The 25126-nt window shown below is 41.1% G+C and overlaps 2 protein-coding genes across 3 annotated transcripts in view; one reads left to right on the top strand and one right to left on the bottom strand.

Moving 5' to 3' along the window:
* chd2 (chromodomain helicase DNA binding protein 2) overlaps positions 1 to 11143 on the top strand; it is a 30164-nt gene extending 19021 nt beyond the window's left edge. For both annotated transcript variants that reach the window (XM_072694552.1, XM_072694553.1), the window contains 20 exons: positions 162 to 233; positions 640 to 789; positions 895 to 1043; positions 1185 to 1281; positions 1403 to 1495; positions 1641 to 1811; positions 2441 to 2616; positions 2722 to 2763; positions 3312 to 3451; positions 3547 to 3685; positions 3772 to 3922; positions 4009 to 4131; positions 4831 to 4953; positions 5137 to 5277; positions 5466 to 5582; positions 6192 to 6370; positions 6597 to 6696; positions 6790 to 6976; positions 8336 to 8585; positions 9292 to 11143. In XM_072694552.1, the coding sequence (XP_072550653.1) occupies positions 162 to 233; positions 640 to 789; positions 895 to 1043; positions 1185 to 1281; positions 1403 to 1495; positions 1641 to 1811; positions 2441 to 2616; positions 2722 to 2763; positions 3312 to 3451; positions 3547 to 3685; positions 3772 to 3922; positions 4009 to 4131; positions 4831 to 4953; positions 5137 to 5277; positions 5466 to 5582; positions 6192 to 6370; positions 6597 to 6696; positions 6790 to 6976; positions 8336 to 8585; positions 9292 to 9613 (2922 nt within the window). In that variant the 3' untranslated portion in view covers positions 9614 to 11143. The remainder of the gene's footprint in view (positions 1 to 161; positions 234 to 639; positions 790 to 894; positions 1044 to 1184; positions 1282 to 1402; positions 1496 to 1640; positions 1812 to 2440; positions 2617 to 2721; positions 2764 to 3311; positions 3452 to 3546; positions 3686 to 3771; positions 3923 to 4008; positions 4132 to 4830; positions 4954 to 5136; positions 5278 to 5465; positions 5583 to 6191; positions 6371 to 6596; positions 6697 to 6789; positions 6977 to 8335; positions 8586 to 9291) is intronic.
* Positions 11144 to 11297: 154 nt separating this feature from the next.
* On the bottom strand, positions 11298 to 24783 carry rgma (repulsive guidance molecule BMP co-receptor a). The gene is made up of 4 exons (XM_072694554.1): positions 24031 to 24783; positions 20893 to 21008; positions 17319 to 17839; positions 11298 to 14815 (listed from the first exon to the last, which is right to left on the bottom strand). Exons 1-4 carry the CDS (start codon positions 24042 to 24044, stop codon positions 14111 to 14113), a joined length of 1356 nt encoding a protein of 451 aa, XP_072550655.1. The 5' UTR covers positions 24045 to 24783; the 3' UTR covers positions 11298 to 14110.
* Positions 24784 to 25126: the final 343 nt, after the last annotated feature.

Raw genomic sequence — 25126 nt, 5'->3', positions numbered from 1 at the left:
CTCTCAATGCTGTATTAGGATAAAATGACCCACTCCTGTCTAAACTGAACAGCTATTTGCGTAGGGGAAACAAGCAAGCAACATGATAACGTACAGGATGCCTATACTAAGGACAAGGCACTGGTCTTAAATTTTTCTATTATTTTTGTTTCTTTTCTTAGCGCTTGGATGGTTCCATCAAAGGAGAGCTCCGGAAACAAGCACTCGACCACTTTAATGCTGAGGGGTCTGAGGTATGTTCCCAAAATGCGCTAGGTTTGGGGTTTGCATGCAGTTTTGAGTAGCCCAATACACTGCTTATGGCAGTATGAATTTTCCATTTCCGAGCATTGTTGTCTTAGCACGTTTCTAGCTGTGTCTTACAATCGAAAAGAGGCAATGTATATATCTTTCAATGGCATACATATTGTAAACTTGGATGTACAACAGGAACACAGTTCAAATACTTCCTCCACACAAAAAAACAAGCAATTGTAAGTGTGACTGAGTGGTGCATTTTACAAATATACAATATGTCTTCGTGCATATTTGTAAAAAAAATATGATCATCTATATTCACCTCTGCTAGCTTTCATTTTAAATGTACTATAGCTTTGTATTGTTTCATCCATCAACTGTGCTTCACTTCTACCATTCCAGGACTTCTGTTTTCTTTTATCCACTCGTGCTGGAGGCCTGGGCATCAATCTAGCCTCAGCAGACACTGTGGTCATTTTTGACTCCGACTGGAACCCTCAGAATGACCTGCAGGCCCAGGCCAGAGCCCACAGAATAGGCCAGAAGAAACAAGTAAGCAGTGTTGATCAGATTGCATTTTAGCTTGCTGCAAAAACAAATATTGCACATATTTTGCTTTGATGAGCATAGTGACATTTTGTTTAATTTTTCTATTAGGTCAATATTTATCGTCTGGTCACCAAAGGGACTGTAGAGGAGGATATAATTGAAAGGGCAAAGAAGAAGATGGTTCTTGACCATCTGGTCATACAGAGAATGGACACCACTGGACGAACAGTACTGGACAACAGTTCGGGCAATTCAAAGTGAGCATTCCTTAGGAGCTGTAGAGAGTACATACGTTACTGTTACTTTATAGAGTGCCACTCATATCATTATCAATATCATCATTATGAAAATTATATTTCTTGTGTGGTCACTAACTGCATTTAAACCACTGTCTCCAGCTCAAACCCTTTTAACAAAGAGGAACTGACCGCCATCTTAAAGTTTGGAGCAGAAGAGCTGTTTAAAGAACCTGAAGGAGAAGAGTCCGAGCCACAGGTAATCCTTTCTCTCTTTACTAGCAGGCTAGCTTGACATTAGCTGTGACACTACTGTTTTTTTTTTGTTTTTAAAAAAAAAAAAAAATACAGTGGAATTAATATGTTGTACGATTTTGTAGGAGATGGACATCGATGAGATTTTGCGGCTGGCTGAGACCAGGGAGAGTGATCAAGGGTCCAGTGCCACAGATGAGCTCCTGTCTCAGTTTAAGGTGGTTTATCAGAGTTTTACACAAAATGTACAGACAGCGTTAATCTTGTCAATTTCATTATCCAGTATAATACTTCTTAATAAAGAACATATTAGATCTAAATGTGACTTTCCTTGAACTGTGTGCTCTATGTGTGTTCTGACAGGTGGCTAATTTTACCATGGATGAGAGCGCACCAGAGCTTGAGGAGAAATCCATAAGGGACTGGGAAGAGATCATCCCTGAGGAGCAGCGACGACGGGTGGAAGAAGAGGAGAAACAGAAGGAAATGGAGGACATCTATATGTTGCCCAGGAGCAGGAGTTCCAATAAAAGAGTAAGGAACGTATGATGTGTGAAAACTGTGATCAAAATCCTGTTGTGACAAAATATTTCAGAAAGACATCAGATTAGTACTCATACTGTTTCAGTCCACAGTATTACATAGCCCCGCTCTCTATAGTGTAGTGATATTGCATGATGCACTACATTGTGTATGAAATTACATTAAATTATGCTGCTAAACCCAGAGGTTGTCATAGCACATAACTTTTTGGGATTATTCATTATTTTATGCTGTCTTAGCACAAACACATTTTAATTCTGCATTATTGTCTGGGTTCTCTAGGTTTATGATACTGTTGTAAACAGAAATGCTTTAATGTGGATATAATGGCTGTATTTACATAGCAAATGGTAATGTAAAGTGGACTGGATTCAGAACAGTCACGTGAAAGCAAGAGCTGTGTGGACTGGGCTGAGTGAATTTACTGGATTTTACACATATGTAACTCACTTTCAATTTCACAAGTTACATTGTGCAGTTAGCAGCATACTTTAGCCCTGAGTTACACACACATATATATATATATATATATAAAAGTTTTCCTCGTTATTTTAAGGTAAGAATGCTACTTAATGTTGCTTTAACTGAGCTTGCGTGACAGCTTGTGTTGCACTTTGCAGGCGCAGGCCAATGACAGTGACAGTGACGTCGGGTCTAAGCTCAAACTCAAGAACCGTTCCTCTGGCTCGGAGAGTGAAACTGACGACAGCGACGATGACAAGAAGCCGAAGCGCAGAGGCCGGCCACGTGCACGCAAAAACAATGTGGAAGGATTCACCGATGCTGAGATCCGCAGGTATTGCGCTTAGCCATGTCTGAATTCAACTGACAGTTTTCAGGAATAATGCTGGGACCTGACTGAAAAATACATTTTGTTGAAAAACATTTTCTTGTTTTTCAGGTTCATAAAGACCTATAAAAAATTTGGAGCACCACTTGAGAGGTATGCTTTTAACAACATTCCAATTAAAAGATTATTTCTATGTGTGTGACATTTTTCTCTGTTTACTAATATGTAGGGTAACCTAGGGGAAGGAGACCCTTCTCCTGGTCAAATGATGGGGGCAAATCTAATATCAACCCATTTTCTAAGTTTATCTGGATGATGGCATTGCTGGGATTTATTCCCCCCAAAACTGCTCTGTTTAATTCTATGTTTTGTGTTCAGATAAAAATACATATTGTTATTAACATAAGCAGTTATAGGGAGTTATCTCAAAGCTACCCTTTGTGATAGGAACAAATAGACTCTTTGTCCTTCAGAAATACTTCAATCATTGCGATCATTAGCTAAACTTAGGCAACATTTTCATGGTTTTCATGTCGGTAACTATACAATAAAGCAATATTTTCATTTTTCTGAAGGGGTGCCTCTTATATGTACAGACCTAAATATTAAATGCACATTTAGAAACTAGCTAAAGACTTAAAGAATTGATGCTTACATTTGAAGTCCTGTAAACATGTAGATTGGCTGTGCATTATCTCCAGGCTGGAGGCCATTGCACGAGACTCTGAGTTGGTGGATAAATCCATAGCAGACCTAAAGAGACTGGGAGAGCTGGTCCACAACACGTGTGTAGCTGCAATACAGGAACATGAGGAACAAATGAAGGAAAACCCCACTGAAGGTGTGTGTGAGAATGAGAAAGAGATGATACACCAGACTGATTGTCAACAGTAACAACAATGTTCATTTCCTTTGTGTTCTTTGCTTACTCTTCAGCTAAAGGTCCAGGGAAAAGACGTGGTATCAACATCAAGATCTCTGGGGTTCAGGTCAATGCCAAGTCCATCATCCAGCATGAGGAGGAGTTTGAACCTCTTCACAAAGCTGTACCTACAAATCCTGCAGAGCGGAACAAGTAAACACAAATTCCTAAATGATTACCATTTTAAACATCATAGTTAATAGTGTGGCTAGTACAAGTAACTGCCCAACTTTTTCTAGGTTTCAGCTGACATGTCGTGTGAAAGTCCCTCATTTTGATGTGGATTGGGACATCCACGATGATACACAGCTGTTGCTGGGTATCTATGAGCATGGATATGGCAACTGGGACTTAATCAAGACTGACGCTGACCTTAAACTTTCTGAAAAGGTGCTTATCAGTCTCCTGCTTATTTAGAATAACTTATGTTGCATCTTTTGTATTATGAGCTAATACTGTCTTGTTTCCACATGTAGATCCTTCCAGATGACCCTAACAAGAAACCACAGGCAAAACAGCTGCAGATGAGAGCGGACTACCTGTTGAAGATGCTGAAGAAGGATCTGGAGAATAAGGATTCCTCCAAAGCAGGAGAAGAGGTGAGTGTAGACCCATTTGCTGTTTTCTGTCTAATGAGGACCAATGTCAAATTGACAAGCACTTAAATAACACATTTTGGCAGTCATTTCTTTAATCTAAATTTTGCCTTTCTTTATCTGCTGCATGTTTTTTTAATGAGATTTGAGGCATTTGTGCTGTGTCAATTCAGCAACCCTGCAGAACAAAAAGGACGCTGGAAGCTCTGTACAGAGCTAAAAAGATGCAGAATAATTTTAAGCAAACATGTTACCAAATCATTTTTAGATCCATGAAAAACTCAAAATTCAATCACAAAAAAATCATGTGCCTCAAAGTACAAACTGTAGACTCTCAATAATGATTATCACATTACTTGAGTATCAGTATCAACACCATATTCAGGGTGCTGCATCTCTTTTAGCCATAACATTTACAGATCTCAGTCTCTACATGTAAATGAGTATTTCCACAGATTTGAATGGTTGCTAATAAACAAAGTAGCTAGTCCTGTACCAAATAAAGCCCTGGAGGTTAAACATGGTCTTAAAGTAGAGTTCAGTAAAGATAAACAGCAGTCTTCACCTTAATGCCACCTGCAGATTACCAACCTCTTCATTTTTATTTTAAACACCATGTTTACTGCGTGTAGCACTTTGTTCTGTCAAGTAAATGAAAAATGTTATTAGCCCAATCCTAACAAGTGGTGTTATTCTTCCTAGACCAAGGTAAAGAAAAGAAAACCTCGAGTGAAGAAAGAGAACAAGGCCCCGAAAGACGAGCTAGCCAATGAAATCGGCTCTCCCCGTCTCTCCGACATCCCATCTGAGGAGGGTGAAGTGAAGGTATGTTCCCTTACGCAGACAGCGTATCAAATCCCCATCAAAACAGAAATCCAAACAAAAACAGTGTGGTTGTTTTCAAAGCAATTGACGTTAAATTTGATGCTAAACTTGCATCAACTCTGTCAACCAGTCAGTTCACATTTTTCGTGGGAATTGTTCCCTTTGTTTGTATGTTTCGTCCAGGATGATGGAGCTGAGAAATCCCCCACAAAGAAAAAACAGAAGAAAAAGGACAACAAAGAGAACAAAGAGAAGCCAGGAGCCCAGAAGAAAGAGAAAGAGGGCGACAAGGACAAAAAGCGTGCCAAGCCCAAGAAAGAGAAGGTAGTTTAGTCGTGCAGGTGTAAAATGTTGAATGTTACCTACATATTTGTTTTAAGTATCAGGTTTTGTTGGCTTACTGTTTGTAACAATCATGTTCTGTAGCTTGAACAAAACTGATGAACGGTATGAGGAATGTGTTTCTGTATAGAATTTGCTCTATGTGATGTTTATTTGGCTGTGTTTTTCAGACCAAACCAGGAGGCAAAGGGAAGAAGGCCCAGGGCCCAGTGCACATTACTGCAGGCAGTGAGCCTGTCCCAATTGGAGAGGAGGATGATGAGTTGGACCAGGAAACCTTCAGCATTGTGAGTCTTTTATTACACATACAAACCTGCCAGTAGATTCACTGTTTAAAATAGTGAATATGGTTTCTACATGAATCATGTAGATGTGATGAGCTTTTACTTTTGGGAAGGATGGGGTCTGCTGCCAGCAGAAAATTCTGAGCACAGCACAGCATTATTCACCCAACCCACAGATGTAGAAATATATTGCTATAAGCCAATCAGAGCTCTGAAAGGTGGAAAAGGTAGTTAGGTAGGAGGTTGGTTTCCTTCTCATTTTATTTTTAATGGCTCTCGGTGAGCAAGGTTAGGTTAATGTGTGTAAATTATCATTGTGGGCAATTATGACTACCATTTAGATCTTTACCTGGAATTTGAACATTTTAATTTCTGTTGACTTTTTATAACCACTTAGAGAGTTTACATCTACATCTAAAATTACATCACTAACCGCGATCATTGGGGTCCAAGCAGACCGTGCTGTTATGTGAACCCGAAGAACATGCATAATGGGCAAAGATTTTTTTTTCCTTCGAACTGTCAGATCTGAAAGTTCAAATAAAAATGGTTGTGTTTCATAATTCATAACTTCTTTCATTTAAGGAGTGTAACCTGCATGTATGGTTTCAGTGTAAAGAGAGGATGAGGCCGGTGAAGAAGGCTTTGAAGCAGCTGGATAAGCCAGATGAAGGCCTATCAGTGCAGGAACAGCTGCAGCACACCCGAGCTTGCCTGCTAAAGATTGGAGACCGCATCACTGAGTGCCTTAAAGCCTACAGCGACCCGGAGCACGTCAAGACTTGGCGCAGGTGTCAAATACAAACAAAAGCCAAAATACCATATTCAATGGCATATTATAATTCCTTAATGTTAGTTTAAACCATCCCATGACATGGGTGTGAATGTAAAAGAGGAATTTTAGCCATTTTCTCACTTTCTCACTTTGGTTTGGTAGTAAATTATGTTCTCTTTGTGATTCTGTTGCAAAATGTCTATAAATGTCCAAAACTCATGCTTTTTTCCTTTTCCATCTAGAAATCTTTGGATTTTTGTGTCCAAATTTACTGAGTTTGGAGCCAGAAAACTGCACAAGCTGTATAAAATGGCTCAGAAAAAGCGATCTCAAGAGGAAGAGGTAAGCTTAGCTTTAGCCCAGTCAAAAAAATGTATACTCTCCTTTGATGTACAGTCCTCTCTTGCTCATGTGCGCTCTACATGTTGCTTTCAGAAAGAGCAAAAGAAAAAAGATGACCCTCCTAGGAAGAAGCCCTTCCGACCTGAACCGTCTGGATCGAGTCGGGACTCCACTGGGACACAGCCTTCATCCAAGTCCCACCCGCCCACCGGACCCTCATCCCACTCCCACCACCGCGAGCCCTACAACCAGTCCAACAAGAGACACTTCCCCAATGATGGTGAGAGAAAGAACTTTAGTGATACCGCTGTACTGAAATAACAATAACAATGCCATTTCATCCTGCATTTCTTCCAAATAATATACCCTAATCAGGGTTAGTTTTTTTTTACAAGGTCACGTCACTACGTGAACACCATGCACAATTATAAATCAGTCATTTAATAAATGTTATACTGTCAGTCTGAAATATTACGACAAAACTTAAATTGCTGTCCATTAAGTGAGAGAAGTTGGTTAGCCTTTTCTTAGTTAGCAGAATAACACAAGTCTGAAAGAAACATTTTAGAATGATAATGCTTCAAATCTAAAGTAAAAAGTCTGTAGAAGTTTTTTTTGCAATGGTGTTGGATCTGTACCCTGCTTGCTAAACTAACCTTTGCTCAGCTAACTCAGCTACATATCCACTGAATATCAAACAGCACAGTACTGTTGTGAGGTAACAGGGTTATGTTGTGTTTGAAACAGCTAGACTTTGTGAGTTAGCTAGCAGACTAACAGTGCAGACCATGTTGCAGCTAACTGAGGCTCACATTACGCACATTTAGAGGATTTATATCTAAGATCACAAAGTTCAGTGAATGATTGTTGAAGACAATTGTTGTGGTCATCGTTGATCTGTGGCACAACTACAATTTTAACCAACATGAGGGCATCCATGGGAACAATAAGCATAGATGATGCTTCAATAGATAGGAGCAATTGTTGATTTTCCCTTTTCTAGCTATAATTTCAGGTACATTTAGCAGACTGGATTATCCAGGTTTGCTTGCGGTCCCTTTTATTTGGAAAGACTCAACTAGTTTGCTAAATCCAGCTACTGCTGGCCATTGTTTCCCCACCTGTTTAGAGCACGACCTCCAGTCTGTCTTCCTAAATGCACATGGGGAGAAATTAGCTAATTTAATTAGCAGAACAGAAATGTGACACACTGGTTCGAGATACCATCATCATTTTAAATACATTATTGTTAAACCACCCAACCGTAACTTGGTGACAGTTTTTTATAAATAACAGTATTATCAGTAGTATCAGTGTTTTATTTAATTTATAGTTTTAAGTTATATATATATATATATTTAAGTTATATATATATCTGATTGATTATATATCTGATTGTACACTTTTTGAATTAGATGACTAAATTTGATATAAATAACAGCAATATAACTGCAGTGACATTATATCACTGGCCTCTAGTGACTCCTACTCTGACTAGAATTTTTACAAAAGAAGCAGTATATAGCTATACATGTGTCTTTTCTGCGTATTATATGTTAAATAAGTAAGCATTTCCCCTGCACTTTCTACAAATAATTTTAAAATGGTTCAGGATTTTTAATTGTGTCCTATTCTGCAGATCGGGGAGACTGGCAGAGGGAACGTAAATACAACTACCCAGGTAACAGCAACCAGTCCTGGCAAGGCGACCGCCATCACCCATATGATGCTCACAGGTACAAAGACCATCACTATGGTGACCGTAGGCCACACGGGGACCCATACCGCAGTGCTGGAGGTTACCGGAACACAGGCTCTCCCCGCAAACGGCCCTATGACCAGTACAGCAATGACCGTGACCATCGGGGTCATCGTGACTATTATGACAGGCAAGTAAAATAATAATACTAATCGTTGACTGTGTCATTTTCTTGTGGTTAAACAGTTATGGCTGTTGTATATTTCTTATCTTGATCAAACACATTTAAAAAGGTTTAGCAAATATCTAAATGTGTTGTCAGCTTGTTGGGTTTTTGGGTGCCTAAGGTTAGAATTTGTTAGCAGACTGAAGCAAAATGTCTTCCACTCACTGCTTTTTGCACCATCCATTTGTCCTTTTACTTGAAGATAAGATAGTCCTTTATTAGTCCCGCAGTGGGGAAATTCTCAGTAGCCTACACCTTTTTATTGTGGGTTTGTCCAGTGGAGAGCAAAATACCAAATACTGTCACTAAATTATGAGAATGAGCTGGCCAAGCATGTCCTCACACAGCAATGCTGAGTTAACTTTTCACCCTTTTGGAAAGTTGTTTTTCTTATGTGTTGGCCATGCACCTGCCTGATAAGCTCATGGCTTTTGTAAAAGGAAAAGCATTTTCACAACATGATGCCACCCCTATAACATCATTCCACAGCACAGGGTTAAATGCTTATGCAAACATCATTTGTGCTTTAATAATAAAATATGAAAGTGCTTGTAAATAAGATGAATTATTTTTGTCTGACCGCTTAGTACGGAACGTAAACAGGAACCGGGACTGTACTAAAGTAAATATTTTTTTATATTATTGTAATTCTTTTTTATTTTCTATCCAGACATGCAGATCCCAAGAGGAGGCGATCAGATGAGTACCGATCGCCAAACTACCACCAAGGTGGTAGTAGTAGTGGTAGTGGTGGAGGAGGAGGTTACCCTCAGGACTTCAGGAGGATGCCCGATCACAGGGGCAGTTCAGGAAACCACAGCCAGGCTGGGCCTGACCATTATCGGCCATTTCATTCAGACAAGCCCCCTCCACTCATAGACCCCCGCTCCCCTCAAGCGCAGAAATCCCCCCTTGAGTCCCTCTCACCCCTTGAGAGGACTGCAGAGCAGAAACCTGGGACAGACCTCAACTGGAACAACAGGAAGACATGATTCATGTGAGTGCTCCAAGCAGGGATGGTGCTTGGTGGACACTGCAGGAAAGACACCTTCTGGCCTATAACTGGGCCGCATTGACCAGCCACCACCACATCTCCCTTCCCTCCTACAGCTATAAAATGAAAATCCGAAATCTGGAGCCAGGGGGTCCTGTGCTCTCTCCTGGATGCTAATGACCAGGTCAAGTTCGAACTGAGGAAAAGGAACAGCAAAGCCCAGTTAGTCCTATGGACTATAACATGAACAAACTGATTAAAGCCTTTGAAGTATGACCGTTTTGGAAGCTTGAAAGTGCCTCACGCATTCTCTTTTTTTTTTTTTGGAAAGTCATTAATAGAAATAGGAAAATTTCCAAAGCAAATGTTACTTTGAAGTTTATTTCATTTTCTTTTTTGTTGGTTTGTTTTCTGCAGAATAAAAGATTTATTCCATGAACGTAGACTAATGGAAAAAGGAGAATGTTCAACTGCACCATTAGATTTTAAATCCTCTTTCTGACTAATTTTGATCATGAATTGGTTTAATCTTGGGTAAAAAGTTGTCAAAATTCAAAACTACATGTACTTGTATGCTTGTTTTTTGTCTCATGCAATGATTGAGCGGAAAGACATTTGCAGCAGTGGACAGCACAGATGACTCGATTAGCCCGCTGCAGGCTACATAACCCTTGCCTGTGACCTTAAAATGCTGGACACAAATTCAGGGTCAGTACAGACCTCACTGTCAGAACACTAGCTGAATAAAGCCCTAAAGCTAATATTCTTTTCAGCTTCTAGCTGAAGTTTCATTAGTCTTCTGTCGCATCAGTAAGTATAGGCTAATTATCGCAAATGGCGGATCTTGGTATTGCACTAAAAGTATTGGACTCTACACATCCCCAGCCGTTCATAGACTAAAACAATGGAAAATATATATATTTTTTTCCCTTTCGTGTGAGTGTGTCAAAATATTTGATATGTTTGACCTTTAAATGGAAAGGCTGGCGCTGCGTGTGTTATGTGTTGGAACAGAAGGGAGCGGGAACGTCAAGCTATTTTTGTTCACCGGTTCCAGTGCCAAAATAACAAGAGGCTGGAGTGCTGGTAAATAATATTGGTCAAGTTTTCTTTTTTTTTTTGTTCCCTCCCCCCATCTGTGCCTTATTCTTGTCTAAGGAAACTCTGGTGGCATTTTTTGTGGTCTTTAACAACAGAGACTGTGCAGTATTAGGCTGTGGTGTAGTGATGGACGTTGAGGTGAGAAGTTGCTGATGGGCAGGGAACAATATGGGCTGTGCTGGGAGGGAGGACTTTTTTTATTTCTTTCTCAAAGAAAGAGGAACTGATGTTACAAGGAGTCAAGACCTCGCCTCTCTCCCTCCTCCTGCAGATGTAGCCTGCAAACTTCATGGACCTGTGTTCACTCTTTCAGATAAGCCAATAAAAGTAATTTATATTTGTGAAAAAAGAAGCCACTGTTCACATGAACTATGCTGTACATACTGTTTATAGACCTATATGTATTAAACTTTCCTACATCATGCAACACTTCGCTGTTTCATGTCCCTGCATAACATGATGTTTTGAATTTTCTAAATAATTTTCAACAAACTAAAGATTATGTGGTGTGGTGCAATGACCAGCAGGGGGCAGCATAAGGCAAGATGTCAACTGTATTAAAACATTTTAGGAGGCATATATCTAAAACAATTCAACAAGACACTTTTATTTTTTTCTTCAATAAATAATTTACATTATATACACAAGTGGCATGTGCCACCATTTGAATCCTACATACAAAACCAGTTTGATCTGCCTGGCTTCTTCCATTCAACACCAAAGCATCTCACTGCTTTCATTCACTCATTTTATCCCTTAACATTACAAGTCTGATAATCTTCTATTCACAATCAAGTTCAACCAAATAAGAGCTTGTAGAGCATAAAAAAAACATAAAGTGCTTTTGTAATGAACACAAACACCACAAAACTGCTTATTCTGTCTCACTAAATTACTATTTGCATTTAGGTTAAGGACAAGCAGGTGTTTAGAGATCTGCTAATGTTTGTGGTGTTTGAGGTATTCATGTACACAATATCCCTTTATATTAAAAAGGTAACATTCGCTGATTCCACTCACAACCGAAAGAGATTCTGAAAATTCGACACAGACACAATGTTTGCCAAATCCAAACAACACCTCACAAGCTTATGTACAACTCACATTACACAGTTAGAGCCATAGAGAACTGACAACACTAAGCACAGTTAAACACAACATTTGACTTTTTTGTTGTCTTTTTTTTTACCCTCTTGCACTTATATTTGAGAATTTCTTTTAAAATCATGAACAGACTGCACCAGCACAGGCTTCCTTAACAGTAGTAGAAGCCTGTAGAGGTATACAGTGTAGAAATAAATTACTTGAAAGAAAGTACATCTCAAACCATTTTTTTGAAGTTTGATTAAATACACTTCTTAACAAGTTCACTCTTTGATCTCTAAAATCTTACAGAACACTGTTACGGAACACAGTGGAATATGATGTCAGTGGACATGTAGTCTGGACTTAATAGGTCAGAAAGAAAAAAAACATCCTTTTTATTCCAGTTTAGAAATGACTATGATAATTCTACCAAGTGCGAGACTAGCGGGTAGCTTGGCTCAAAGCTGATGCAACCTGGTTCAGTATGTTGTAAGTATCTTTAAAACAGCAGGCCTCTTGGTGCTTTACTCTACATTCCAAATCTCTGGAACAAAGGACTCGATAAAAGAAATCTTACTCAGAAACAATAGTGACTGCCTGTGTGTTTGTACATGCTTCTCTATGTTCTATAAAAAGCCTAACAACAGGTGAGGAGGTACAACCCTCACTAGTCTCAGTGCCTCCATGCACTGGTATAGTCCGTTCATCCTATTGTACTTTAGCAGCACTTTCCAGTATTATACACAACCAGGCCGTCTGGTTTGGATCCAAATACTTGAGTGAACCACAAACATCCCATGAGGGAGGTAGGGGGATATTCAGCTGTTCGGGGAAATCGCTGGCACCAGAGCTTGTTCTTTGGCAAATGGCCGCCACCATAAATTCACAGATCTACAGAGAGTTGCGAGTCAAACAGGCCCTACAGCACAGCCACGTCTACAGCCCTTTGAAATGGAGAGCAAGGCTTTATTCTTTAAGAAGAAGTCAAGATGACGGATAGTTTGGCCTGTGGGGGGCCATGGCGCCCATCTCTTTCCACTCGTCTTTTCTCGTCTCCACCTCAGCTACGTGTTCGCGGCTGTCGAGTTGCCAAATGACTTTTATTTTTCACCTCAGAAGAACATGTTCTCAACACATGTCCATCTTGTCCCTCGCCAAATGTACGGCTTGAACTACGAGCTTTGCCATCTAAACAATGGCATTTACACAGTAATACTTGTTCCCTATGTGCTCTCAAACTAATTCTGGGCTGCATTCATTTGTGAAATCAGAGTCCAGATGAACGTAGACAGCCAATATAACACCAAGAGAGGTTATAAATATTCTCAGGCTTGTAATGCCGAAGCAATTTGGGTGCATTTAAACCATACTTGACTGACACACCGATTTTTTTCCCAACCTGCCAGCCAGTTTATGCAGGAGACAGCTCAGGCAGGCAGAAAAATCTCCTTACTGACCCATGGACCACCATGCCAGAGGTATATTAGGGCCTTGGGTGCAATATAAAGACATTCGGAAATATTTCTCTTAACTCCTACAGCTCCCAAGAACACCTACAAGCACACAAATGCACAAAATGTTTCACCAACACATCCACACTACACACAGACACATCTCAGACACACACACACACTCAACACACTGTACAAGAAAGGCCTGCTGTTATGGCCCATTAATCCTGATGTAGACAATGCAACTCACTGATATGACATGGCTTTGGCTAGGGGCTTCTTCCAAAAAAAGCTTTCTCTAGCTTTCCAAAACTGGAGCCTCATCAAACATGAGAAGCTCCAGTAGAACTCCCTTCTTCAGCAGAGGTTAATAAAAGCTCCTGTCATGTCCCGCTGTCCTGTTCCAGAAGACGCATGCTAGGCCTCGTCTTGGCACCAGATAGCTGGAGAACAACTCCAAAGCTCGATCTTCTTTCTGCAAGGGGATCATCCCCCCACCCGCCCCTTCTCAGCGGCATCTTGCTTCAGTGGGAATGAGAGGTGAGGAGGGAGGGGGAGTCTGCGGGTTTTAATCCCACTCAGAGCCTCCAGAAGCCCTTGAGTCTCTCATCACTGAGCAGCCCTGAAACCTGCAGGACGAACTCTGTGACAGGAATGCTCCTGCTCTGGCTCAATGTATGTCCATTCAATGACAACACACAGATGAGTCCATGGCTGGGGTGGGTGTGATGACACACACAAGACTGAGAGCCCTCAGGTTCAGCCTCTAGACGCGACAATGGGGAAAGCCGTGTTTCCAGAAACACAAAGCTTTCCAACAACCATCACGAGACAACGAAACAAACCCATACGAAAAACTACAGACACAAGCAGCACAACTCAGTCCACAAGGATATAGCGACAAGGGTAAAGAGCACTGACAAGCCTGGGCTAGATCCCTTGGGGGCCGAGTTAAACATGCCTGCATCCCTTTCAAAGAGGTGGTGCTTCTCTTTATTGGAGTGCAGCATTTTAACATCCTCGAAAGCGTAGTAGGCAGCTAGGGTGAAGTTGATGTCCCCAGAGGAGAGCAGATCGAAGACACAGGACTGGAAATACAGGTCTTCCACCGGAAGGCGCTCTTTGCACTTGGCCATTGCCGACTGGTAGGTAAAGCCGTGGGAAGAACTCTCAGGCCTTGCTCTGGATGAGCCTTGGCTTTCGGCACCCCGTGCCCGGAAGGTCCTGAAATCGATGCGCTGGTTGGCAGGGCAGCCATGCAAGCACAGATAAAGGTCCTGATTCTCCTGGTCCTCCACAGAGTTCACCACTTCCTCAGGCATCCGCACGGCGAACGTGAGATAGCGGCCCACTTGCCGGACCACAATGGTGGTGCCAATGTAGCGTGCCTGGATCTCAACATGTTGGCCAGGAACCTTCTCCACAATGCGAAGAGTGTTGGCACCATGCCGGTCGCCTCCATTCTTCGAGCCATCAGCAAACGCTGCCGGGAGTTCGTCTGTCTCTGCATGATACATTTTCTGATCCACACACTCCTGAAAGTTCTTGAAGATAATTGTCAGCTGTGGAAACAAAATATGAGCAGATAATTTGATGAAGTAGCAGCAACAACAGGTTAATGGGTTTTAGATATTCGTTATTCTTAATGTTTCCTAACATTTACTTATGTAAGATATTAACTAAATTGTAATGACAAGACCTTTTGATTACATTTCTGAACATTAAACAAAACAGTACAGCAGAGCAGCGCAATAAACAAATTTTCATTTACAGTTACACACATATTGTGTTAAGATTGAGCTTAAATACAAATAAATGCTGACCATTCAGTTAAAAAAACCTTTTAGATTAATTTTATGCATCTGTGTAATAATACAAGTTGTCATAAACTAAGCTGAAGCAACACTTTGGAGTGATTTCTTCGCGTAAGGTTGTCACTGAGGCTTATCTTTATGCTTTGGCTCAAATTAAACTGCCAGCTTGTGCAGCATAGACGCTCGCTATTCCCTGGCCCTCTCTGTAACGTCACATTTTAGCTGCTGCTCAACATGCAGAGGGGGAGGCCCAGTGTAAACGCACTCGGGAGAAACACAGCTCCCAGTCTGTGTTACAGCAGGCCTCAGTGTGCAGACACAAAGGTGATCCATTCATGGCGCTGGGGGCCAGCCTGTGAACCCTAGATTCGGCTCCAGGGAGTGGACTCGCGCCAGGCCAGAGAGTGCCCAGCCTGCAACTGGGGCTAATTAGGGAGGGCTGCTCCTGCCTCTGGCTCTGCATAGCGTTGCTTTCATTAACAGGGCCTGCAGGCTGTTGTCACCATGTGACCTCAGGACTACAGATCCTGTATGCGTGTGCGTGAAGAGTCTAGGGTCATAGGTGGTAGGGGGAGCCGGGGTTGGTAGGGAGGATTGGTTGGGAGTAACAGTCAAATCACCCTGCAATCATCCCAATGAGGGCAAAGCTACAAGTCTCCAGCCAGGGCCAGTTGTCCACCGAGCAGCAAAAGGGAACTATCAATAAACAGCTCCAGGCTTGTTTGAACAGGTGGCATCTGCCCACAGCCTGGCTTTCCCTTTTGTCCAGAGCTAAGCACCCTTCTAACCTGCCATTTGTTTCCAGAACACAACTTAACAAAAATAACCCTCACCCCACCCCCCCAAATAAAAAGACTTCCAAAAAGAGATGTGGTCAATCTACTTAATGGTGCATCATTAGCGGATCTTGATGATGGAAAATTGGTCTAAATGCAACCCCAGCCAAACAGTTCTCTTAAGTTCGACAAACGGAGCATAAGGCCAGTGGTCACACGATTCCAGCTGCAGTGGCTAATGTTAGACAGCATGCAAAATAAATGAATTAGCCGTCAGCAACAACAAACATAGGCTCCTGGTCCCGTGCTTTTACCTCAAGGCCCAACAGCTGGCCAATTGCAAGGCAGCTCCACACCCCGTCCAATGTACCGTTAAGCAAAACAATGATAATTTATGAGGTATGGGGACCAGCTAATGTGAAGAAAATATCTGCAGTTTCCTGCAAGGACTGAGCATTTAGTTGGATCAACAAGGCCCTTAATGCACATGCAAACAATGGCAAGGACTACCACAGACATAGTAACATTGGTCTTGGCAGGCAGAAAAAAACGAAAAGAAAGAAACAAGAGGGCTGGAGCCCGGTTACATTCTGAGTTATTACAGCTCTTTTTGCTGCTGGCATTCTCTTGTGTTAAATAAAGGCCTTTTTGAGATATCATCAACCTTTCTGTTTATCACAGTCTCATCTGCTGAGGAACAGATCCAAATACTATCCAGACTGTGCACTCATAAAGTCTGTCTGCTTTGTGGACTACGCCACGTTCATATTATTAACCACCTCGCTGATGAAATCTAGCTGCAGCTGTATTACACTGTACTGTAGAGTTTGGTATGGATTTAGTCTGCTTTTACAGATGACTTGACAGACAGTCATTTGAAGCTTGGTGTCTTTTCTTTCCTTTTTTGTATGTAAGCTTTAGGGCTAATAAAGTTTCAAACCTGCCAATTACCACTGTATAAACTGCATATTTAATCATCAAAATGCTTGACTCAAACTGTTGAGTAATCTGAAACAGACTTTTCTATACTGACTGGATAAAAGTAGGTGGAAATGAGGTAATTTGTAATTTGTAGTGGCTGTTCCCACTGCTTTTAGTTGTACACAAAAGTTGTGTCCCTGGAACATACTTTCGTTTTATGGATAATTGTATGTCATACTGTAAACAAACATCTGACCATTTACATTACATTTACATTTAAGACATTTAGCAGACACTCTTATCCAGATTGACTTACGGAAATGCTTCTGTTTACTCAGAAAAATACTCTTAGCTAGTTTGTATCAGCTATGATTTAAAAGACACCTCTAAGCTTAGACCCTACTAAATAGAAAAGTCAGTATGGATACCAAAATACTCTAGCACTAGAGTGAGGTTTTTCAGTGATGATTTTCTAACTGAAATACAGAGACCTCTGCAGATTGTTTAATAAAACTGAAAAACAAATGGTGAACATCTATTTCACAGGTAGTCACCTTGCTAGTGGCGGTTGCTGCAGAGCCGGGAAGCACGGGGGTGTTGGTGACCTGCACTGACAAATACTTGTTGTGGATGAGCGGCCACGCGCCCTCCACCTTGCACGTTTGGAAGTCGTCATTAAAGGTGCGCAGGTGTGGGTCTCCGAAGAAGCCGCAGTGTGTATAGTTGGGTGCCGCCGCATGGCGTGGGAGGCTACGCTCGTAGTGGCACACCTCTGGGCCGTCTGAGGGAACAAAGTTGTTGATCTGCGGTGGCAGAGGAGGAGCCGGGGGTGGGGGTGTCCGGGCACGGGGCGAGGCTGTGGGGCCTTCTTTAGAGCAGTTGTGTTGGGTCATGAGGTCCTCGATGCCATGCTGAGCAGAGTGGTAGGCTAGATCGCCCCGACAGGTACGGGCAGTGCGGCGGACGCAGCTGTTATAAGCACGTAGTGCCGTGCAGAACTCCTCCTTGGGGCCTGAGCTTGGGGTAGAAGCCCAAAACTCAGAGTTGCACTTCAGGATTTTACACTGCAGAGTGGCTGTGGAAGAGATAAAAAGATGATCAATATTCAGACAACACTATGGTGTAAATCTAAATGCATCATAAAAGTATTAAATGTTACCACACTTTAAAAATAAGATAAATACTCAAAAGTGTCTGGAGGAATTTGTAGAATATCTATAATAAACACAGCAAAAAATAGGACAATAATTGTTTCATTTGAAAATGGACCAAGTATCAAACTTGCAAACTTGATTAGAATCAAATATATATCACAGTTCTAACATTTCAAAATTGTTGCAGTTAAATCACCACTTAAAATCCATGCACCACAATGCATCAGTGCATTTTACACCCATAAGCAGCACCATCGGGTCTGCAACAGCAGTGACTTAAAATAAAGCACAAAATAAACTAATTGTCACTTTAATTTTAAAGATGTCACTTTAATGTGCACTATGCATCTGGGCTATGTATTGTTTATACCCTTATACTGTCAAACTGGCACTTTTAACATTTTAGGAAGACTGACAAAATTGCCACATCTGATTAAATTCCCAGAAAAGTGAGATGTAGTGTTTTCTGCACTTTACTCTTGGTATTCAGAAACTGATCCAGGAAACTGCAATGTGTGTCAATACTCTGTATTGTTTTGAAAGAACAGTTTGACACCCATCAAAAACTAAAAATAATACAATTATATTTTGCAAATGGGCTTTCTGTTGTTAGCATCTTATTTTTTGGTGTAACAAAAGAAGTATAAGGGATGATGTTTTAAATGAAGAAAACAAAACAAACTGTGGTCAAAACAAGCTATGACATGTTTGTGAGGTTTTCTTGTAGCACACAGCAGCAGTAGTTATTAATGCTACCTTCCCTATCTGAACAGTGGTACTGAATTAAATATTGTACAACATTATGGCCTTGGCACAAGGCTTTAAAACTTCTGCTGTGCTTTGCAGTTTCTAAATAAATTTTAGAGTTTAACATGCAACTGCGGAGTTCAATGTAATGAAAAAGCAAACATTCCAGTGAAAGCGTGCCTCTCAATGCCTCTCCATGCTGCCAACATCCACCAAAAGTAAGTGCACTTTAATGCATGCAAAATCAGTCCACTGTAATCTGTTTTAAGAAAACATTAGCAGACTGAATATCTCCACTGAATTCATCAATTAAGTGACATTATGTGAAATATTTTAAAAACAAACTTTATCTGATTATACACAAAATAGTGAACATAATCCTTTATCAGGTCTAACATGTGATGCAGCCAGACCAGACAACACTGCAGAGTACAACGATATGACCTCAATGTGAATTTGTAATAGAGATGCTGCTTGCATCATGGACTAACACTAACATTTTGATTGGAATTAATTATTTCAGTTGTTATCCATAGTCCAACACACAACTTAAATGAATGAGATGGTCAGGTCACTAAAAGTCTTCTAGTTATGAGAGCTTACTGACAATTCACACCTCTCTCTTCTTTTGCATTGCTAAGCAGACTTACAGGGGGGCTTTGTGAGTAAAAACACAGCAGGTGTCGTCCCCCCCCCCCCCCCCCCCAAAGAAAGTAAGCTTAAATGCACCTCTCAAAGAATTCACTGATGGTTTTAACGGAAGGGGGCAGCGCTTTGGGTGTGTGTATCTTGCAGGGAGGGGTGCAGTGTGGGAGGGGGTGGTCTTAGGGCTTTGAATGAAGACAATGTAATTTGCCATTGAGAAGAGACCAGCAGAGTCATAAATTAGCCCTGTGTAAAAGGATTAGGTAGAGTTTCATCAGGCGTGCAGGCCAGCGGGGCAGGGGTGTGGGGGGTTACTACGGCTCCCTTAAAGAAACAGGATCTCTGGAGAGAAACTGGCTCCAGGACCAGAGGGCGGAACAGAGAGGAGCTCTCACCATTCCACAGGTCAAACTAGATATAAGATAGCCACCTGTCCACTGCAAAAAAGGCTGCTATTAAAGGCAAATGCAATTTCAAACACGTATTGGATTACAAAGGCTGCCACAAAGGTAGACTACCTGTTGTATTAGAGGTTTTTAAAGTAATAATTAGGAGGAGACTTTCTCTGTGTTGTGTTTATCAATTAATTAAAGTTTTAATGAAGACTGAAGCATGCTAAATATAAACTACATGTTAGTATATTATCTGTGGCCTCTATATGATTTTGTGAGTAGAATGCAATATTATGTTATTAAAAAGTTGTAAGGCTTTTCATTAGCACAAATGGTCTTTTTATTATCCAACACCACCCCTCAACCCCACCCCCATACTCTCACACCTCCCACCTCCTTAGAAACAAAAGGCATTTATCACCTATCTGATATAAAGCAATAAACCCTTTCAAATAACAACGACTATTGCTGGCTTGAAAGTCTTTTGTTTGGTGCTAACTAACATGATACAACGTGATATGGTGAGAAAACAGTTTATACATGCAGGCTTGTCTCTCTGCACTCACACGCTTTCAATTCAAACTCCATTCTTATTTGCAACCAAATGAAATTACAGGATCACAAATTCACTAGTTTTATCCAAAATAGTAAAATTAAAATGTGTCAGAAGGAGAATTATTGACCCCCCCCCCCCAACAAAACAGCACTCCGGCTCTGGAGGAATGCTCGACTAACCCGTTTGATTCTTGAATGAGGTAAAACTGTGGATTAATGTGTAAATCAATGTCCCACGTTCCGTGTCCTATTTGTGACTTGCAAAACAGTAACCTCAACGTTAGTCTTTCGGATTTCGCCCTCATGCACCGATGATACGCGTGTTTAAGCGGCTGCTCGCAAACAAAACTTCGTCGAAATGACGAAGCCTGTTTCACACGGGGCCAACTTTGAATTAACGTTATCTCCCGCAACTTTCTCGGCTGCAGCACGATATGCGCAAAAACATAAACACAAGCAGCTAAAACCGTAGTTAAGGCCACACTACCGTTGCTAACCAGGCTGCATTAAAACATCTGTAAACACAACCCTAAGAAGCAGAACTCACCGCAGAGCCTCTTCTTGGTAGCGCACGTTAGCTTTCGCGAACCCGAGAATGTTGTGGAGTGTGAGAATTTGTGCGAGAAGTCACTTACCCGCTGGAAAGAAGAAGAGAAACGCGAAGAAGATCTTGGCGACTTCCAGCGCCGAAGCTCGCGCTCCTTTCCCCATAACCATCCATCCAGCACGGGACAGCGCTGCTCTCCTCTCCCTGCTCGAAAACAGCGAGGTGAAGAAAGGTCGGTCAGTCCACTAACTCGAGTGTTTTGTGACTCACAGCAGTTGAAAAAAGCCTGCGCTCCGAAATCATGCCTCTGTTTAAGGAAAAGTGGAGTCGACTTTAGGCTCGAACGTCGGCACGTCTTCTCGCGCTGCTGGTGCTGCTGAAATTCCTTAGCGTGCTCTAAAGCGAGCAGGCTCTCCAGCACACGGCGCGGTCAGCGGTGCATCCTACAGCACCCGCAGAGCCAATGAGCAATCACTGCCCCCCCCTCCTACTCTCAGCAGTTTCAAATGACGACCCTGCTTTTTTACAAGTGCCTGCTTCACTACTCAACCGCTTCACCGTGTGGAAAAAACTGCTTAACAGAGTCCTAATTATCAGGAGTCTAAAAAAAAATTAATAAACTCTGAAATGTTAAGAGACTATTTTTTTTAGAGTAAATAATAATGTAATCCAGAATTTGATGTGTAATTTTAATTTTTTAAATTCACTGTGATGTAACAAAACCAAAGAAACATCTGCTCGTTCAGCATATAGCCACAACGGAATTATACTGAATATTTCAGCCAAGACAGCTTTTTAAATAAGGCACAATACAGGACAGCCAATCAGAACGAGCATAATTTACATTTTTAAAGTAACATTATCTAAAACAACCTGCTTTATTCTAAGGGATAAAACACACTTCTATTCGTGTGTTTTCCTGTTCAAAATGGAAAACACATGAATACATTCTCTCTATGAAGGAAATGTGGTCAACATCATTGAGGCATCAACTTATTCACAAAGATAAAGTAGATTCAGTTGCATCTACGTTGCATCTACTCACATGTCTTAGGAAGGAGGAGGTTAAGCTTATCATAAACCACCTATAGGACAGACATGCCCTGTGAAGATACTCCACACAACTTAGCTCATATGTTTAAGTCAAGATATTAAAATGCAAGACCACAGGACAATTTTTGACCATGGCAGTTAGGTCACCTAATCCTAGACATACACCAATGGAACACAGCACTGTATGTCCCATAGGGGAACTATTCTACCTGCTCTCTGCCATATCTCAACAAAATTGTACACATCAAGTCGCCAGTACTTTATGGAACATAGACAAAGACAAATACAACCATGTACACCATTTGTGACATTTTTGTGACACAATGGAATTTAGCTTCTGCATTTAACACATCCGTGCAGTGAACACACACATACACACCAGTAAAACACACCCAGTGGATAGTGAGCACACATGCCCGGAGCAGTGGGCAGCCATTGCTAAGAAAGATCACACAAACCAGGTTAGCATTACTTACGACCAGTGTCCCAAAGGCATCTTTAACACAGACATGAGCTTTGCAAAGTAAACATACATTTTCCCTACTGAAACATAGTATTGGGTGATTTACAAACAATCAGTTATTTAATTATATAATTAACTGTGTCCCACATTATGATTAACAGCAATGTGTCATTAAAACATACTCTAAATTGGCTCCTCACGTCCAAACGAACACAAAGCACAATTGCCAAAAATAAATCCCATGTATTGTACCAGACCCTATTTAATGACTTAAGAGATTATTAGTTATCACATGAGTGAGTGTTTTTAAAAAAATTTTTGATGCAGTTTGTTGTTCACCTCACCTCATGTGTTTGGCTGTCATCGGTCTTAAATGGCATCCCATGTTGCACAAAATCAGCAATATTACTCTACTGTCCATAGAAAAGTGTTGGTGATATGTCTGTCATAGGTCTTAAATGGCCTCCCAACATGTTAACATTGAAAATATTATTTGTGATTATATTATGATTATTGAAGGAATCCCCTGCTTTATATGTACAGAGTGGAAATGCTGGTCTGTGACGGGTTTCCTAAAAGCAAACGCTATGTGTTGTAATGATAGAGCAACACTTACACTGCACACTCTCTCTACCAGTTAACATAATATTAACAAGATGATCTTAAAATGGACCATATTTATTTGCTGGACATCATCAGACATAATGACAAATATATTGCTGATTTATTAAATAGAAGCTCAAAATGTTGGATCATTAGTAGCTAACTGTTATAACTGTTATATAATATGTTATATAAAAGTCATTTAAGCATTGATCTGCTCTGTTCACCTTAAAGAGGTTTTCCAAAACCCACAACAACCACACTGAACCACATCTTAAAAACACTTTTTACTGTCCAATAGATGGCGCTTGTACTGTGGGAGAGAGTGAAGGAGGAGATAACTTCACTTATGCACATGGCCATGTGAGGATTAACACAACTTTTTATTAATTTATGCTGCCCATTTATGACCCCGTTTTACCTCTCCAGTGGCGTGAAGCATTTTAAATGAAGACACATCAACATGACAAACCGAACAAGGGCTACAGCTTCATACAGACGAAGCTAAAGACGGTATTAGTAATACACCTGAACATTGGACTACACGTTATTACTGTTAATATGTAGGCAGGTTTTAGATCAGGTAAGAACTTACGTCACCACCTTCATCGTCTATGTATACGAAATACAAATTCAAGCTCTGTATAGAGTGACGAATTAACGATTTCCAGTTTGACATGTGAAAAGACATATAATTCACATCACTTGTTAATCTGGGATCTTTAAGTAGACACGCTTGGGCTGTTTTGGCTCCTTGCGTCAAATCAATTTCAAATGATCTGACTGCAGTCTAAACTCCAATTAAAACAGCTTTCCTAACAGAAACAACGAAGGCATGTGTCATATATTGGGGAAATCACGTTTTGAGGCAAGTAGCAACTGTCATTTTTATGAAACTTAATATTAAAGGTGATTTCGGAAACAAGACACGTAGTGCCATAGCTTCGTATGAAAGAGACACCAGGCTAAATGCTTGGAGGGACAGCTACAACAATGACAATGTATTCACTTCGTAGAAAATATCAATGTTATTAAACAATATTTGCACAAAACACTAGAGCTACAGGCTGTATTGCACTTGTTATTAATGAAGAAACGAGCACCGACCTTTTGAAATGCATGGAGCTCCTCAGTGAGGTACTGTGTGAAACCAGGCTGAATTAAAGCACACAGGCGAGACCGAGCAGAGCGGGATCAATAATCCGAAATTAGCGCGATTAGCTTGGCGGAAAATACTGCCGTCGCCCCCGCATTGTGTCCTCCTCGCGTGGTCGATCCCCAGATAAGAAGCGTGAAGAAAATGATCTCGTCTCCCCTATCAGTGATCGTTCAGATGGCCGTGCAGGGCTGCCTCGCTCCGGCGGTCTGTCTGCTGTTTTCCCCTCGAGCTCGTGGCGAAAAGCAACTGAGGCGATTTTTGTGTTCGCGCGTCTTCACTGAGTCGTCGACGGTAAGAAAACTCCGATAGACTGTTGTAAATGGAGGGTTCCCTTTATCGTGTCTCTGTCTTTTACGGCGCTCAGAATTTCGCACAGAAGAGCCTTTGAAGGGCTGCTGATAGAGCCGGCTCGTTTCCTTCCCTCACTGGTGGGAAATGGCTAGTTGTTAGAAAGTGTGAGACATAATGATGGGCGCTGTGTGACGCCGCCTCAGTCCCCCAAAACACACCACTATCGCCTCAGTGAAAGTCCTCCGTTTACAGGTTATCATATCTGAACAATAAAAGAAAGTTAAACAAGGCACCACAGCATACTTAGATTAAGCTCCAGTTCCTTACAAATAGACCTCTCTATTACTATAATACTCGACCGGAATGTACATTAAGCCCACGGGTTGATCTCCCTCGTGTATTTAACCGCCCGAGGCAAATCTCAAACATATTTGACTGTAAAAGACAGTTTAACTGATAGTCTGGACAGTGAATAAACGGACGTTAATGGCGAAGGACCTTCTGTCTCAGTCTCACGATATTCTATATCCGTTTTTAGCACGTATAGGTTTCCAAAACAAACACATTTTCACGCAGTATCATACTTGTTAAATGTGCAGGAAAATTAAAACTGATATTTGCTATATATGTATGGACTGCATGTAACCTGAAGAAATATGTGTTACGTTTCTCTGCAATACAAATCCAAGTGCATTTAATCCCAAATTTCACATTTCATAAGTGTATATGTATTGACATCAGCATTGCCAGATA

This window comes from Salminus brasiliensis, chromosome 13 (assembly GCF_030463535.1).
Source record: "Salminus brasiliensis chromosome 13, fSalBra1.hap2, whole genome shotgun sequence".
Taxonomy (NCBI): Eukaryota; Metazoa; Chordata; class Actinopteri; order Characiformes; family Bryconidae; genus Salminus; species Salminus brasiliensis.
The sequence above is the reverse complement of the archived record's forward strand: the minus strand, read 5'-3'. Positions and strand labels throughout refer to the sequence as shown.